Genomic DNA, 16,746 nt, shown 5'->3' with positions numbered 1-16,746 from the left:
CACTATGGTATAGATTCTACTAGCTGATGAACTCATCCTGTAGGACTAGGAAGCTTCTAATAGCTGCCGCAGATTAGATGGCGGTGCTGACATGTTCTGACCGGCTGACAGGAAGGGGTCAGCGATTCATGCTGCTTGTGCCAAATTCTGACCTCCCATCAGCAACAGACATCTGGCTCCATCCGGCCAGGAGATGTTTTCCCGCTGCTCAGTGATACAAGTTTTTCGCTCTTTTGCCCGCTGGAGTCTCGTCTTTCTGTTTCTCTTAGACACAATGGCGCTGGAACTGGTCGCCCACTGTTATAGCCTATCCGTGCGGAGGAACAGCGAGTTGTGCGTTCGGACACGTTAGTTGGAGCTCCAGCATTGTATTCGGCTGACTGTGCAGCCTGTTGGTCAGAACGATTCCTGACATCCTCCTCCGACCCCTTTCTGGGATGAGTTGTTTCCGTCTACAGGATCCCCTTCTGCTGGGTGTTTTTCTCGATCGCGCCATTGTCGGTATACTCTCCACCCTGTTACAAGACAAATCCCCCGCAGTTGGCAGTGAGACCCCGGCTAGTCCAGCACCGATGACCGGCCTCGCTGGAAGTCGCTCCGATCGCTGGATTTTCCATCTAATGTGGATTCACACTGAAACTGATCCACGGAAAACTTGTCACGTGATTTAATGCCGCACTCCGAGGTCACGTGGGAATGTCCATCCAGGGCAGCGCCAATCATGAGAGGGCCGGGGCTCTATCGCATGCATTGAAACAGCCCCGTTATTGATCTGCAGTGCGTTCATAGTCCCGCATGTTCACATTATTGTATGTTTTCTGACGAGCCCCCAAGATGCGGATCACATTGACTATCCCTGCCTCCTCCGTTCTTACATCCAGCCTTCACATCGAGCAGCTCGTTAATATCCTTATGGTGTGGATACCCTGGGGATGCCCTCAGTGAAGCTGTGGACCTAAACTCCCATAAAACCGGTTAGAACTTGTAGATTCCCCAGAATTCAGTGAATCCGCATCAGCGACGCGACGGATCCTGCAGCTCACAGAAAATGTTGGCTTTCTTGAAGGATTTGACTTTGTGATTGAAGTTTCTCATTGTCTTTAGAAGGTCCCCCGCTCTGATCCGCCCGTCTCCTCCACCTTTTTTGGGGGGATGTAGTAATCTATCATCGCTTGTTCTGGATGCCGGGTCACTTCCACCGTCTGCAGGACTCGCAGGCCAAGGTGTAGGAATTAGCCCTCGCCCCTTGTAGGCACGTGACCTGATCATATAAGGTCCTGCTTGGGCTATACATACAGAAGAGCTCCTGTGGTTTCCATGGCCCCGTCATGGTTAGTCCCATCCTTTTTCCCATAAAAAGTGTAATGCTTCCCCTCCACTGGCATCACAAACTTGGGAGGGGCGCTGTCTGACCAAGAGACATCATCTTGTATCTTGGGGTGCCGCACCAGAATGGATCCTTGTATTCTGCTATGGAGCACCCCTCCTTCTACACCATCCTACCACAAGTAATGGGGATCAGAAACGCTGTCTTGTCCCCTTAGGGAGAGCACCTAGACGGTGAGTGAGGAGACTTAAAAGGCCATTCATGCTTCTCTGGGTAATATGCAAATAGGGGAGATGGAATAATACCTCCACAGCGCCACCTATTGGAAGGCAGCATTCCTTCAAGCCAAAGTTAGACTCTTTATACAAGCCTTGTAACAATGACTGGGTGGCACTGTGGAGGTATTATTCCATCCCTTAATTACCACAAGTAATGGGACACCTGAGCAGGAATCACACGTAGTAGTTTTTTCTATATATTAAAGGGGTTGTCCCGCGCCGAAACGTTTTTTTTTTTTTCCAATAGCCCCCCCCCGTTCAGCGCGAGACAAACCTGATGCAGGGGTTTAAAAAAAAACAAAACAGATAGTACTTACCCGAATCCCCGCGCTCCGGTGACTTCTTACTTACCTTGCGAAGATGGCCGCCGGGATCTTCACCCTCGGTGGACCGCAGGTCTTCTGTGCGGTCCATTGCCGATTCCAGCCTCCTGATTGGCTGGAATCGGCACACGTGACGGGGCGGAGCTACGAGGACCAGCTCTCTGGCACGAGCGGCCCCATTCAGAAGGGAGAATAAGACGCTGAAAATTAGACGGCACCATGGAGACGGGGATGCTAGCAACGGAGCAGGTAAGTGAATAACTTCTGTATGGCTCATAATTAATGCACAATGTATATTACAAAGTGCATTAATATGGCCATACAGAAGTGTATAGACCCACTTTGTTTTGCGGGACAACCCCTTTAATACTGTGTGGGGATCCTTTGGCTCTAATGACATCGGATACTCTCTGTGGTATATTTCTACTAATGTCTGATACACTTCAGCTGGTATTTCCCTCCATTCATTCTGCAAACGTCTGACGAGTTCTCTCAAAGAAGATGGACACTATTTATATTTCCTGACCCGACGTTCCAGATGTTCAGTAGGGTTCAGGTCCGGACTCAGTGCCGTCCTGTCCAATGGTGGAACATCCATGTCCTCAAATCAATGTAACACAGCGTTGGAAGTATGGCCGACCATTCCCAGAGTATTGCTACAGTGTTGGCAGCACATTATTGTCTAGAATGTCAGGGTCACCTCCGTGTTCATGGTTATTGTCACTACAGCCAACGGACCGGGACCATGCCACGTAACACATCCCCAGACCATAACAGAACCTCCCCTGTATGTAACTGTTGGGACAACACTCTCAAGTAAAAGGTGTTCCCCAGAATCCTCCACACCCGGGTACATCCGTCTGATGTAAAGATGAAGTAATGTGATTCATCACTCCATAGAACATTCTTCCATCGCTCAGCTGCCCAATGACGACGCTGCTCGCACCAGTGTAGACCGGCCGATGCATGGCGCTTCATGATGGACGGCCTGCGTGCAGCGATAACCTGTATGTCCAATACTTTACAGCTCCCATCACAGACTATGGCTGACCCCTCCAAGGCTCTGCATCCTATGTAGCATGGTTTAGGATGTGAGACATGCTAATAAGGCACGATCCATTCTACTGATAGGGGGGGTCCAAATACACGCCGATGCGGAGCGGTATATAACCTGAGCCGTACATGTAGTCATTTAATTTGTACCATTATTTGTCTTGGTACCTACAGAGAAGAACTAGCATGGAGCAGGACTCACAGAATGCAAGGCACAGCAGGGTGGTCAACTGGGAGAATACCGGTAAGGTTTGACGTTCGTCATCATTATGATCATGCTTGCTGGTGACCATAAGTGAATATTGTAGGCATCTACCGAATATGTGGGGTTTGCAAATCAGAAGAGATCTATTGACTTTCTGCCTTTTGAAAACCCGAACGTTGCTGGAACCGGCCAAAGATCTGCCAAACTTCTTGTTGTAGAGGCCTTTATTAAAGGGAACCTGTCACCCTAAAGTATGTTAGGGTGCGTATAGTGCAGGTGATGTGGAGTACAGGAGCTCAGCCTCATACTCGCCCGGTGCTCCATTCCCGCGGTGTCTCCCAGCCTAGTGAGCGCACACACAGCGAGCGGGATTGTGCTCACACGTCATTGGGGGACACTGCAGGAACGGGGGGCCGGGTGAGTAAGTAACGAGGCTCCCCAGACTCCTCGTCGCCTGAACTATAAGCACCATAACTTAGTCTATGGTGCCTGCAGTTGATGACTGGTTTCCATTCATATCATGCTTGCTCTGGGGTTGCCATAGTACATCATCAGACTGATTAATTCTTTCTGTGCATGGGTTTCCTGTCAGGTGACCTCGACTCTACAGGCGATGTTCTGGAAGCTCCATGACACGTTGAAGCTTCACTGCAGCCCATGTATACTTATCATGCTGCAGGACGCACCAATGATGCTTCACTAGAAATATCATTTTTACATGTTTTCATCCTCTCAGCCTCCATTGTGATCACCCCAGACTCAGAAGATGAGTGTTCGGATGTTGGGATAGAAGAGGACGAGGGGATTACCTTTTTTGCTCGAGCAACAGACGAGACTCCCCACAATGTCAAAATCTCAGGTAAGATGTTACGTTTGACTTAAAGGGCTTGTTCCAAGATTGAAAGATTGACTTTTATCACCAATCCATAGGACCGGCGATAAACGTCTGATTAGTAGGGGGTCTCCCCATTGAGGAGCCAGAGAAACCACCTTATTCTTCTTTAAATGGGTTGGACCAATAAATCTGATAAAAGTCTGATTAGTTGGGGGCTCACCACTGAGTCCGTCACCGATCCTGAGAATGGGGGTCCCGTGGCCTCCTTTTCTCGTCACTGTGGGCTTGCTGCACCCCCGCAGTGAAAAGTTGATTGAATTGAGTGGTGGTCTTGCATGCACGATGCCCCTCCATTTATCTTCAGTGGGGCCGCTGGCGATAGGCATGCACTTGTACTCCACTATTTCTGTCAGCCCTGTTGAAATGAATGGAGTGTTACCGTATATGTGCGACCACCGATCAATTACATCTCCTTCTCACTGCAGTGGTGCAGCGAGCTCACAGTGACGAGAAAAGGAGGCCACGGGACACCCATTCTCAGGATCGGGGAGAGACCCCCACCGATCAGACTTTTCAACAGGATAGGGAATAAATGTCTGATCGCTGGGGGTCCAACTGCTGGGACCCTCACAGATCTTGAGGTCTGCACACTCCAAATTCTCCATGTGTATGGATCAAGGCTATTCATGCTCGACCGCTGCTCCATTCACTTCTGTGGTACAAAGAGAGATAGATCCACCATCGCATATAAGTGAATGTAGCGGTGCTTGAGCATGTGCACCATTGATCCATTCATGTGGGCCATTCGGGGTGCACAGATCTCTTAATCACTGGGGTCCTGTGGATAGCGGTATGCCTTTAAACCAGCCGGAGACGTGGGATTCTAGTTGGTAGACCAGACAGATTGGATTTTTAGCCTTCGCACCAAAGGACTGAATGGGTATCTGGAAGCTTCTTATTTCCTACTAGTGCCAGAGAAGTAACATGCATGCTTGACTGGGTTTCATGTCAATGTAGAAGAGTAGAAGATCGTAAGGTTTAGCTAAACAGTCCTCATTCTACTACCAAAGCATCAAATATAGAGAATGTCCTGATTGTGAAGAAACGGTCTTTAATGGGATTCACGTTTACCCCATATCCATCCGAGTCACGTCAAATTCCATCCGTTGTCCTTATGCTTTGTGTGAAAATGCACCAAATTCAGTAAATGACCTCATGAACTCTACAAAAACTTTACTCTATCCGCAGGACTGTTGGGAGTCTGTCAGAGTCCTCGAATGATCCCACCATCGCCAACCATGGCTGAGAAGGTTCTTCCATGGAAAGGGGAACCAGATGAAAACACTGTCCGTATCTCTTCAGAGACCACAAAAATAGTCCCGGTGGATCTACAAAAGTCCTGGAAGCAAAGCATCTCTTCTCTGGAGAGCATCAGTTCTCCACCGGCACCTGACGCCAACGCTAAGTGTTTGAGGCAGGAGATCTGCAGTCCTCCAGGGCTTCAGACTCTGCCGGAGACCTGCAGCTGTTTTCCTTTTACTAGTTCTCCATCACAAGGTACAAAAAGTCGTTTAGCTCCTGCAGACATCCAGCAACAAGAACTTCAGCCATTAATGCCTCCCGGAGAGGTTTCCGGGTTGAGTCCTGTGTCCACCAGGCACGGCTGTAAGACAAGACGATTGCAGATCCATCGGACTTCTAAAATCTGACGCTGGTTGGGGTTTAGGGTCGGTTCGTATCCTAGAACCTTGGAAGGTGTCTTCTGATTGCCAAAGGCTTTGATGGGACATCGGAAGGAGAAGTCATGGCGACTTTATCAGCAGACGCCATGTTTCTGGACGTTCCTTGTCACCCTAGATGAATATCGTATATCTCATTATGGGGTGCGCCAAAATGATCTGGTTAGAAGGTTTATGTGGTGCCCATGGAGGACGGGAATCCATGGATGATGGTTGGATTGGTCCTTCTGTTATGTAAGAGGGTGGTTCTTCCTTCTTCTTTGTGTTTTTAAGTTACGTTCAAATTCTTAAAAATTTAATTGGAAAGCGAAGAGCGAGTCGCTCAGGTTCTTTTAAACTACAACTGTTTTTGGAAACGATTGGTGACCACCGATATGGCTGTCATCCCTCTCTTGGGAAAGCCTCCTTAGCATACTAGTGTCGGCACTGCAGAACCTAAAGGAAGTCCATGCAAACTCCATACAGACATCATCCAGTGGCTTCGAGCAGAAGTGCCGCCCACCAGTCCGCCATGTTGTATTACTTTCTGCCTTTCCGTTTTGCTTGTATACCTGTTCATACATCGATGTTTGTGTCCATTCAGGGAGACGTCTCCACCTTACCGTCTCCGGCCTTCTACTTAGTAGATGAGGTTCTCTAGACACGTGGCGGTCTTACGGTCTGTTACTATTTCATGGCTTCGGTTCTGCTGATTCCATATTACGTCTGTATTTATTTCTATGCCGTCTGTGATGCCTTTCTAATATGTTTAGCACTTTTTAAAGTTCTTCTAGACCTTTAATTCTCATTGCTTTGTGCATCTGCCTTGTGTTATTGCAGACCTGCTTCCTATAAAGGCTGCATTTGATTTGTATTAAACAGACCCGTGACCCTTCATTATTAGGCATTGTTTTGTTGTCCAGGCTATTATAAAGACCCCCTTACACTGCGCCCATGATCGGCCATGTTTGTCCCCAGTCATTGCCCCAAGTCAACATCCCAGCAAGTAGCCGACTAACGATACAGCAGCATCTTTTATGTGTATACAGGGGATGTGGATGAACCCTTGTAGGGGTCCCTATATACGTTAGACTTTAGTTCTCCAAACCCACCTATAAGGGCGAGGCTAGACGACTCTGATGTGTATGGGGACAGAGAAAGCAGGATAGGGGATGTTAAATTTCAACGACCGATCCTTTCATTCCCAGGGAGATAAGCCGAATCAGAGTTATGTGGCGTTGACTTACCTCCGCTGAGCCGTTCATCTGTTAGGGGCAGCCAGGGGATGTGGCTGCTGGACAGACAATGGTTCATCTAAAGGTTGCTGAATGTCTATGGGCAGCTTAAGTCATGAATGATCTTGGAATCACTGCGTATTCTCGCGCTCAGACCCCCAGCGATCAGACATCTATCCCCTGTTTTGTGCTTAAGGGGGATAAGTGTCTTTAATGGCCGGTTTCACACGGCCAAGAAAATCGTGTCTCGCAACGCACAAATCTCGCACTAATATGAACCCCAATTATTTGAATGCGGTGGTACACATGAGCGATGGCTTCCTGCAGGGCACCGCCATACCATGCTATTCCCGAAACACCGCAGCGTGTTCTATCTTCCTGCAGTATTGCTCTGTGATCTGGGTACGGCGCTGCAGGGGAGCGCTGCGGCTGTAGCCTCCTATCAGATGGAGCCGCTGCTGCGCTTTATATTGTAGGGATGGAAGTTTTATGCTGAACTTTTATTAGTTCAACTGAATAAGAATTACAGAAATAGCAAAATCAGCAGAAAACCCGAGAATTCCATCCAACTTGTAGCCATAAAAGATGCGCCGCTTGTTGTAAAATATTGGTACACCGCGCAAAAATATTAAGGCAACCCTTAAATCAGACATCGGATCTCAATGAACGACCGCTACGTCCTCGGAGCGACCCTGCGAAGTCTCTGCAACAAGAAAAAATGGCCAATGGCGGAGCTGCGAACTTCGCTGTCCTCTGATGAATGCCAATGGAGCTGCCCAGTGCTCGGCTGTGAGTGCAGGTACCACTACAGGGGGTCGGACCCTCATGGAGTCTGTGTATGACAGCTTGGTCAGTAGCTGCTGGAGGTCATTTTGTAGGACTCTGGCAGCTCCTCCTGTTCCTCCGGTCCTCGTGTTGGCTTGATGCTCTGCTGTCCGGCTCTCCTTGTGTAATTGCTGTGTCCTGGTACCCTCTCCATGCTCTTGTGCCAGGAAACACCGTAAACCTTCTTGCTCTGGCACGTATGGATGTGCCATCCTGGAGGAGCAGCACTACCTGTACAACCTGATTGGGCGGCAGGTAGCGGCTCATGTACCGGTAGTGGCAAGGATGCCCGCAAAACAAGAGGACTGCCTTTTTGGGGTGTCTTGCTGTCACTTTCATTTGCACCAAAGCAGGTGGAGTTGATTCACAATGGCTTCTGCTTCCTAACCGGACAGATTGATATCCCTCAAGTGGAAGTGACTTGGGGTTATACTGGGATCCTTAGAAGTTCCTGAGCTTCTCCTGAGCAGTGCGTCATCTATCTAAGGGCTAGGCCCACACTCCCAGCCAGATCTTGTATTACCCAAGGCATCCAGAACCAAAAATGACGTCAAATTGCAATCGGCCATGATTCCAGTAACAGTCCGAGCACTACCACCCCACCCCACCCCGTACACTCCCACCCCCGAGGTCTGATCCTGCAGTTATACTTTCTTCTGTCTCTTCCAGACTTTATGCTAATATATACTCAGTAGGTCACCAAGGAGGACGGGCTGATGGAAGAAACTATGACTGCAGGATCCGACTACGGAAGGTCTATTTGTTGTCTGTTGCCGTGGAAACATGTAACTGCATAGGAGCTGTAGAAACAAAACTATTGAACCTTTTCACAAGCAGCGCTGACCCAACCCCCACCGGAGCAGGGCACAGCGGATGTCCGTAGGGGGTGCAAAGTCTACATATGGCCATTTTAAACCTTCTGCCTCCGTCCACCAGTCACAGGAGAGATTGCTGACCATCAAGGTGGAGGAGCCTTTAAAGTGACCCTCTGGTTTCTGTCCTGAGATTGGGGGGGGGTAATGCCGCCACTTGTTGTTCTGTTCTGGTCCGCTGGTTCTGGGTCCCTTTTTCGGCTATGGCTGATGCCATCTTCAAACCCTTTAACCCCCGCAGTGCATTGGTCCATTAGCCTATATCTGCACTCTGATTGGCCGGAGCTGCTCCCGTATTCCATACCCATGCGGTAGATCCCAGCGACACGAGATGTTCCTTCACGTCTTGCACAGACTTTCGGCAAGCCCCTTATGAAAACCGCTGCCTGAATGGAAGAGTTAAAGACGGGCACAAAATGGAAATTCTGAAAATGCTGAAATCTAGGCGGTTCAGCCAAGTAGCGGCGATCTGTGACTCTTATCTGCCGCCCTGCACCCTCCTCTTCACCCCCCGCAGCCGCCGATCTGCCGCTGTGCTTACAAGCATCGCTTCTGCAGTAACAAACTGTTACCTACAACTTCCAGCATGCAAGAGCTTATCTCCCTGCAGCACTGCAGCTCCGCCCCCAGCTTGCAGGTTCTACAACTTACCAGCACCTACCTCCCTCCCTCCCACTCAGAGAGCCAGAGAACCTGCTGAAGCCGACGGACCGGACCGAACGGCATATAAGCAATATAGCGCGAGCCCGGCGACACGGCTGGCGCCCCTGCGTACCTGCTATTTCTGTATTGCGAATATCCGTGGCGGCTCACTAGAGGTCATGCGCAGTACCTTTTGTATTTCGCGGGCTGTCGCTTAGCGATGCCGCAGGTACCCACAGGCCATTCGCAATGTAAACTGCATATGGGCTGCAGGTCAGACGGCCTCCGTTGACATGAGGCCGTCGGCACGGATTCCGCGACAAAAAAAGAGCACGCTGCGATTTTTCTACACCATTCATAGCCGTGATTGTGAACACGAAAGTGAAAATGCGCGCCTTTTAATGCCCGTGGAATCCGCAATCCAAACCGCCCGTGTGAGCCCAGCGTTAGTCTGCGTCCAGAATACCCCTTTAACTCCTTCCCTGCCGGCGTCACTTGAAGAGTGCAGGTAGACTTCGCCGTCTTTGCGCCGCGGTTCAGCCAGAGGTTGCAGCCGCTCCGGTAATCTGACGACTGTTGTTCTTGCCTCCCTCCGACTCGGCATCTGTGGATATAAATCCCCGGCTTTTCGGCAGGACTTGTTAAATACCTTGTCACCACCTGCACAAAGGCGGCAGTGTTGACTTGGGCAGCCGGACCGATCCTTCCCCCTCCTTCTTCTAGGAGCTCAAGTCATACAGTAGCTGGAAATACCCAGAGAGCCGAGCAGCGAAGCCTCCACAGACTCGGGGGCCATTCTACGTGCGGACGGGCTGCGTCTGCGCTGCAGAATTGCGCGGAATATATGACACCTGTTATCGCTGCCGGTAGGATCGGATATTAGATGTTGATACTGCAATAAAAAGTTCTGCAACTTTCTAATACATTTTGTGTTTCCAAAATCTCTGATTGCTGTCAGTGAATGGGATTACACAGTGTTGTTGGAACAGTCAGTCTCTACAGGATTCGGACTGCAGTCGCCGCTCTCAGCATCCTTTATCTTACAAGATCAAAAATAATGACCCCCCCCCCCCCCATCCGGGAGCGAAGATTCAGCGTCTTGTCTTCTTATGTAGTCAGAAGCGGTTGCAGACAGCAGAGCTGAGAAAAGGGGCGAACATCTTGAGTTCCCTTGCAGACATAAGACTTCTGTTTGCACTTGGCTGCGAGCGGTGGATTACGCTGGATGCAGGTCACCGGATTATGTCTTGTGGGGGGAGGAGGGGTCGAGATTTTAAGGGGAAAAGTGTGATCAGTAGACGCAGCTCGTTCCTAATGTGTGCGATATTAAGAGCTACATCTGGAATTCATCTACATGAAGAGTTGAGTCACTTTATAAATATATTGCATTACTTATCCTGTACTGCTCCTCCAGAGCTGAACTCACTATTCTGCTGGTGGAGTCACTGTGTACATACATTACTTATCCTGTACTGATCCTGAGTTACATCCTGTATTATACTCCAGAGCTGCACTCACTATTCTGCTGGTGGAGTCACTGTGTACATACATTACTTATCCTGTACTGCTCCTGAGTTACATCCTGTATTATACTCCAGAGCTGCACTCACTATTCTGCTGGTGGAGTCACTGTATACATACATTACTGATCCTGAGTTACATCCTGTATTATACTCCAGAGCTGCACTCACTATTCTGCTAGTGGAGTCACTGTGTACATATATTACTTATCCTGTACTGATCCTGAGTTACATCCTGTATTATACCCCAGAGCTGCACTCACTATTCTGCTGGTGGAGCCACTGTGTACATACATTACTTATCCTGTACTGATCCTGAGTTACATCCTGTATTATACCCCAGAGCTGCACTCACTATTCTGCTGGTGGAGTCACTGTGTACATACATTACTTATCCTGTTCTGCTCCTGAGTTACATCCTGTATTATACTCCAGAGCTGCACTCACTATTCTGCTGGTGGAGTCACTGTGTACATACATTACTTATCCTGTACTGATCCTGAGTTACATCCTGTATTATACCCCAGAGCTGCACTCACTATTCTGCTGGTGGAGTCACTGTGTACATACATTACTTATCCTGTACTGATTCTGAGTTACATCCTGTATTATACTCCAGAGCTGCACTCACTATTCTGCTGGTGGAGTCACTGTATACATACATTACTGATCCTGAGTTACATCCTGTATTATACTCCAGAGCTGCACTCACTATTCTGCTAGTGGAGTCACTGTGTACATATATTACTTATCCTGTACTGATCCTGAGTTACATCCTGTATTATACCCCAGAGCTGCACTCACTATTCTGCTGGTGGAGCCACTGTGTACATACATTACTTATCCTGTACTGATCCTGAGTTACATCCTGTATTATACCCCAGAGCTGCACTCACTATTCTGCTGGTGGAGTCACTGTGTACATACATTACTTATCCTGTTCTGCTCCTGAGTTACATCCTGTATTATACTCCAGAGCTGCACTCACTATTCTGCTGCTGGAGTCACTGTGTACATACATTACTTATCCTGTACTGATCCTGAGTTACATCCTGTATTATACCCCAGAGCTGCACTCACTATTCTGCTGGTGGAGTCACTGTGTACATACATTACTTATCCTGTACTGATTCTGAGTTACATCCTGTATTATACTCCAGAGCTGCACTCACTATTCTGCTGGTGGAGTCACTGTGTACATACATTACTTATCCTGTACTGACCCTGAGTTACATCCTGTAGATCTTTTTATTATAAAAGTGAAAAACATAACAATAAACAGAACATAAATATCGCTCACTTGGCATAAACATAAACATAAAACCAAAACAAATTATCACTTATTAACTGTACTTTGCCTTACTGCAGGACAAAAGAAAAAGGTCCATCTGGTCCAAACAATACACACCGCACACTACACCAACCTGCACTCCAAACTACACTCACTCATCCTCACCAATACATATACACTACATACTACATATAACAATATACACACATGTAAGAAAACATCCCTAACTTACAGGATCCAGCCAGAAATCCCAAAAGAAGAAAGAAAATATGACTAATAACCGAAGCAATTATATAATAACAATAATGCAAACAACAATGAAAGTAATAATAATAACAATAATAAGAAGAACAACCCAATCCCTTTTTTTTTTTTTTTTTTTTTTACATTTTATTTTTTTATTTTTATATATATATATTTTTTTTTTTAAATGCCCACCACCTAAAGAATAAAACCTTACATAATCCTAAACTAACCCTATACCCAGACCAAACCACCACACACCCCAACCAACCCCCTACGGTGCAGCCTGGGAGCCACGCCTGCATCCCAAGTCCGTGCTCAATGTCTATGTCCAGGACGAGCCGAGCTGCACCGCATACACACACCCTGCCCGCCGCAGCCTGAGGGCCACGCCCGCACCAACAGTCCGTGCCCAGTGTTCATTGTCCGGGACGTGTCAAGCTACGGCTGAGGCATAAATCCCCCCCCCCCCCTCCCCCCAATAAACCCCCACCCAACCTATCTATAACCCCTAGCCCTATATACAAAACAAAACATATAACATATCTTATATTACACCACTATAAACCAACACTACACATTAATACCCGAAAGCCTAAGGTTCAGTTACCTGCAGCCGTACATACTTTATCTTTGACCGAAAACAAAAACTCTACTAGTGTCACACACAGCCCTCCACCAGGACTGGATATGATAAGCCGGGCACCGACCAAATAGAGAAAAACTATCCCTATAGTTAATCTGTCCCTACAATGTCCCTACTCCTTCCCTAAAACTTACCCCCAGAGAAACTGTCCCTACCTCTCCCTATTCTGTCCCTACTAAGACCCTAACAATAAGAAGACTGTCCCTAACGAAATACAAACCCTCTCCATAGGAGAGAGGCCTTAGTCGTGCCCAACCTCTCATAATCCTGAGAGCGCACCTTCACCAGGTCACCCAGGATGTTTCTATTCACCTCATCCACGGGGAGGATTTTCTCTTCCGTCGAAACTAAACACCGTGCGTTCCAAATGTGAAACCTGACCACTAGGCTGACTAAGAATAAAGTGCACCGGTCCCTGCCACCAAGGTCCCCGAATACCCCATAGACCCATTCCGCATACGAGAGGCGTGCCAACCTGGGCCAACCAATGGAGGCTCCCACCCGTTTGTACACCTCTGTATTAAAGGGACACTGAAGCAGGAAATGCTCCATGCTTTCCAGTACGTTGCTGCACTCCTGGCGGGGGCAACCCCTATCCACCAGAGGCCTGCTCTTCAAGTTGCCCCTTACATACAGTCTCCCGTGGAAACAGCGCCAAGTCAAGTCCCAAAACTTCAAGGGGATCCTGTCAGAATTCAATAAACGTAACCCTCCCTCCAGGTCCCGACTTGGGCAGTCCTTGAGCGCCAGGGGCTTCTGGAAATGGGTCAACAGAACCCTCTTATCGAGGAGTTTCCTCGACAGAGTTCTGATCTCCCACATCCCCAGACCCCACCGACGTATCATCTTCAGAACCACGGTAGCGTAAGCTGGAAGATGCCCGTGCGGCGTGCGAAGATCCTTCACTCGCCCTCCTGTCTCCCATTCCTGGAAGAAAGGTCGAAGCCATCCCCAACAGGAGAATACCCACGGAGGAGCCCTCTCTTGCCAGAGGTTGCCTATATTGATCTTAACAAAGGTGTTTACGAGAAACACCACGGGGTTGACCATAGATAACCCCCCTAGTCTCCTCGTGCGATATGTGACATCTCTCCTAATTAGGTTCAACCTGTTCCCCCACAACATTAGGAAGAACAGGTTGTAGACCCGGGTCCAGAGAGGCTCTGGCAAAATGCATACGCTGCCCAGGTAGATGAATAAAGGGAGCAGGTATGTTTTGATCAGGTTAACCCTTTCCCGAAGGGTCAAAGACCAACCCTTCCACTGGGCCACCTTCTGAGTGGCACCATCGAGCCTGACCACCCAATTTTGCATGGGGTAATCTCCCCGGCCGAATTTGATGCCGAGAACTTTAGCCGAGTCCTGGGGCACTGGAAGGGTGTCCGGGAGACTAAATGTAGGATCTCCCCTTCCTAACCAGAGACTTTCGCACTTATCCCAGTTGATGCCGGACCCGGATGCTTCCGAGTAGCGATCCACCTCTGCCATCACGTACTCTGCCTCCCCCCTTGAGGACACAAAGACGGTGACGTCATCAGCGTACGCTGCCACCCTGAGGGTGGCTTCCGGCACCGCCCGATCCATCCCGACCCCCGCCATAGGCCCACCATCAATCATCCTAAGGAAAGGATCAATGGCAAACACGTACAGCAAGGGGCTCAGAGGACAACCCTGACGGACGCCAGACCCAACCTCAAATGGGTGGCCGACCCAACCGTTCACTAGCGGGAAAGTCTCAGCCCCCGCGTACAATGTCTTGAGCCAATTGACAAACCCCACTGGCAGGCCATACCTCAGAAGAACAGACCAGAGGTACTCGTGATTAACCCGATCAAACGCTTCGGCCTGATCCAAGGACAGCAGGTACCCCTCCCAGTGACCAGCCCTACCCTGCTCCACTGCCTCCCGGACACCTAGAACAGCACTAAAGGTGCTACGGCCTGGAACAGAGCAATGCTGGGCGCCCGAGAGGAGCCGGGGTGCAAACTTGACCAGCCGATTAAACAGCACTTTTGCCAGAACCTTCCTGTCCGTGTTGAGAAGTGCTATGGGACGCCAGTTCTCAATACGGCTCGAGTCTTTACCCTTTGACAGAAGGATCAAAGCCGACCTCCTCATTGACTTTGGGAGAGTGTCCGAGGAAAGACACTCATTGAAAACCTCAGTCAAGAGGGGACTCAAGAGGTCCTTAAAGGTCTTATAGTACTCAGATGTTAAGCCATCCGGTCCTGGCGATTTTTTGAGCGCAAGCCCATCAATCGCCAGTTTAACTTCCTCTATGTTGATCTCCTCTGTCAAAACATTAAGGGAGATGTCATCCCCTGGCTCAGGAACAGCTTCAGCCAGGAAAGCCGACATCATATCTCGATCTAGATCCCTCTTTCTCAAAAGGTGCGAGTAGAAGGATCTGATGACTTCCAGAATCCCTGATCTGGACCTGTTCAGAGATCCCGTACCGTCGATCAGTCCAGTGACAACTTTACGATTCACTGACATCTTGCAGTTTCTGTAAGGGTCGGGCGAGTGGTACTTCCCGAAGTCCCTCTCAAAAACCAAAGATGCATGCCTATTATACTGGCACCCTTTGAGCAAAGACTTCACTCTGGAGATCTCCTCGCGGCTACCTCCAGTCGAGACGAGATGCTCGAGTTTCCTCCTCAGGCCCTGATAAAGACGATACTTACTCAGGCTCCTGAGGCTAGAGAGCTGGCGGAAGAACCTCGCAGCCCTGATCTTGAACATCTCCCACCACTCTGACTTACTGCTACAAAGATCCAGTAATGGTACCTGGCTCTGCAGAAAATCCTCAAAGGACTGTCTTATCTCTGCTTCCTCCAGGAGTGATGAATTCAGCCTCCATAAGCCTCTACCCATCCGGGGGGTCTCTGCAACATTCAGGGAAAACAAAATCAGACAGTGGTCGGAGAATTCCACCTCAACAACAGAAACTGGTGAAGAGATGGCTTCCTCCTTCAAATAAAACCTATCTATTCTAGACCTGCACTCGCCTCTATAATAGGTGAAACCCGCGTGGCCTGGGGTGTGCCGGATGTGGACATCCACCAGGCGAGCTTCGCTAGCTATGCTATTAAGCGCGACGCTATCATAAGTCAGCTTGCCTAGGGAGCCTCCCCTGTCACGGGTCCTCGTGACTGCGTTAAAGTCACCCCCAAAGATCACCTGCCGACTGGTAAAAAGGTACGGCTTGATCCTCATAAAAAGATCCTTGCGGTCCCGCTTGGTTTGGGGACCGTAGATGTTGATTAGCCGAAGCTCTTGTCCCTTCATGAGAACATCCAGGATCAGGCACCTCCCTATTTCTAACTCGATAACCCGTCGGCATTCAACCGCTGCGGTAAAAAGTACCGCCACTCCGCTATATGGCTCGGCCGCAAGAGACCAGTAAGATGGACCAGACCTCCATTCCCTCCTTGCCTTATGCACCGCTGCCAGATTTGGCAGCCTGGTCTCTTGCAAAAACAAAATGTCGGCTTCAACGCGGCCAAGAAAATCAAAGGCCGCAAATCTAGCCATATCAGATTTAATGCTGGCAACATTAATGGATGCCAGCGTCAACGGAGTGGGTGCCGCCATCATTGGTGATCGAGTTAGATGGCTTTCTTCTTCCCACCCCCCTTCTCATCAGGGTCTGAGGATGACCCCTTGCCACGTTTCTTGGACACTGAGAGGTCCATGGCAAGGGGCTCCTCAACCTCGTCCTCCTTGCCACTGG

The 16,746-nt window shown here is 49.1% G+C and overlaps 1 protein-coding gene across 1 annotated transcript; it reads left to right on the top strand.

Moving 5' to 3' along the window:
- The first annotated feature begins 3,160 nt into the window (after positions 1-3,160).
- LOC136595469 (sodium/hydrogen exchanger 5-like) lies at positions 3,161-6,618 on the top strand. The gene is made up of 3 exons (XM_066588701.1): positions 3,161-3,225; positions 3,923-4,045; positions 5,270-6,618. Exons 1-3 carry the CDS (start codon positions 3,168-3,170, stop codon positions 5,728-5,730), a joined length of 642 nt encoding a protein of 213 aa, XP_066444798.1. The 5' UTR covers positions 3,161-3,167; the 3' UTR covers positions 5,731-6,618.
- Positions 6,619-16,746: the final 10,128 nt, after the last annotated feature.

This window comes from Eleutherodactylus coqui, unplaced genomic scaffold, assembly GCF_035609145.1.
Source record: "Eleutherodactylus coqui strain aEleCoq1 unplaced genomic scaffold, aEleCoq1.hap1 HAP1_SCAFFOLD_210, whole genome shotgun sequence".
NCBI lineage: Eukaryota > Metazoa > Chordata > Amphibia > Anura > Eleutherodactylidae > Eleutherodactylus > Eleutherodactylus coqui.
Note: the sequence above shows the minus strand (reverse complement) of the source record. Positions and strands in the feature narration are given on the sequence as shown.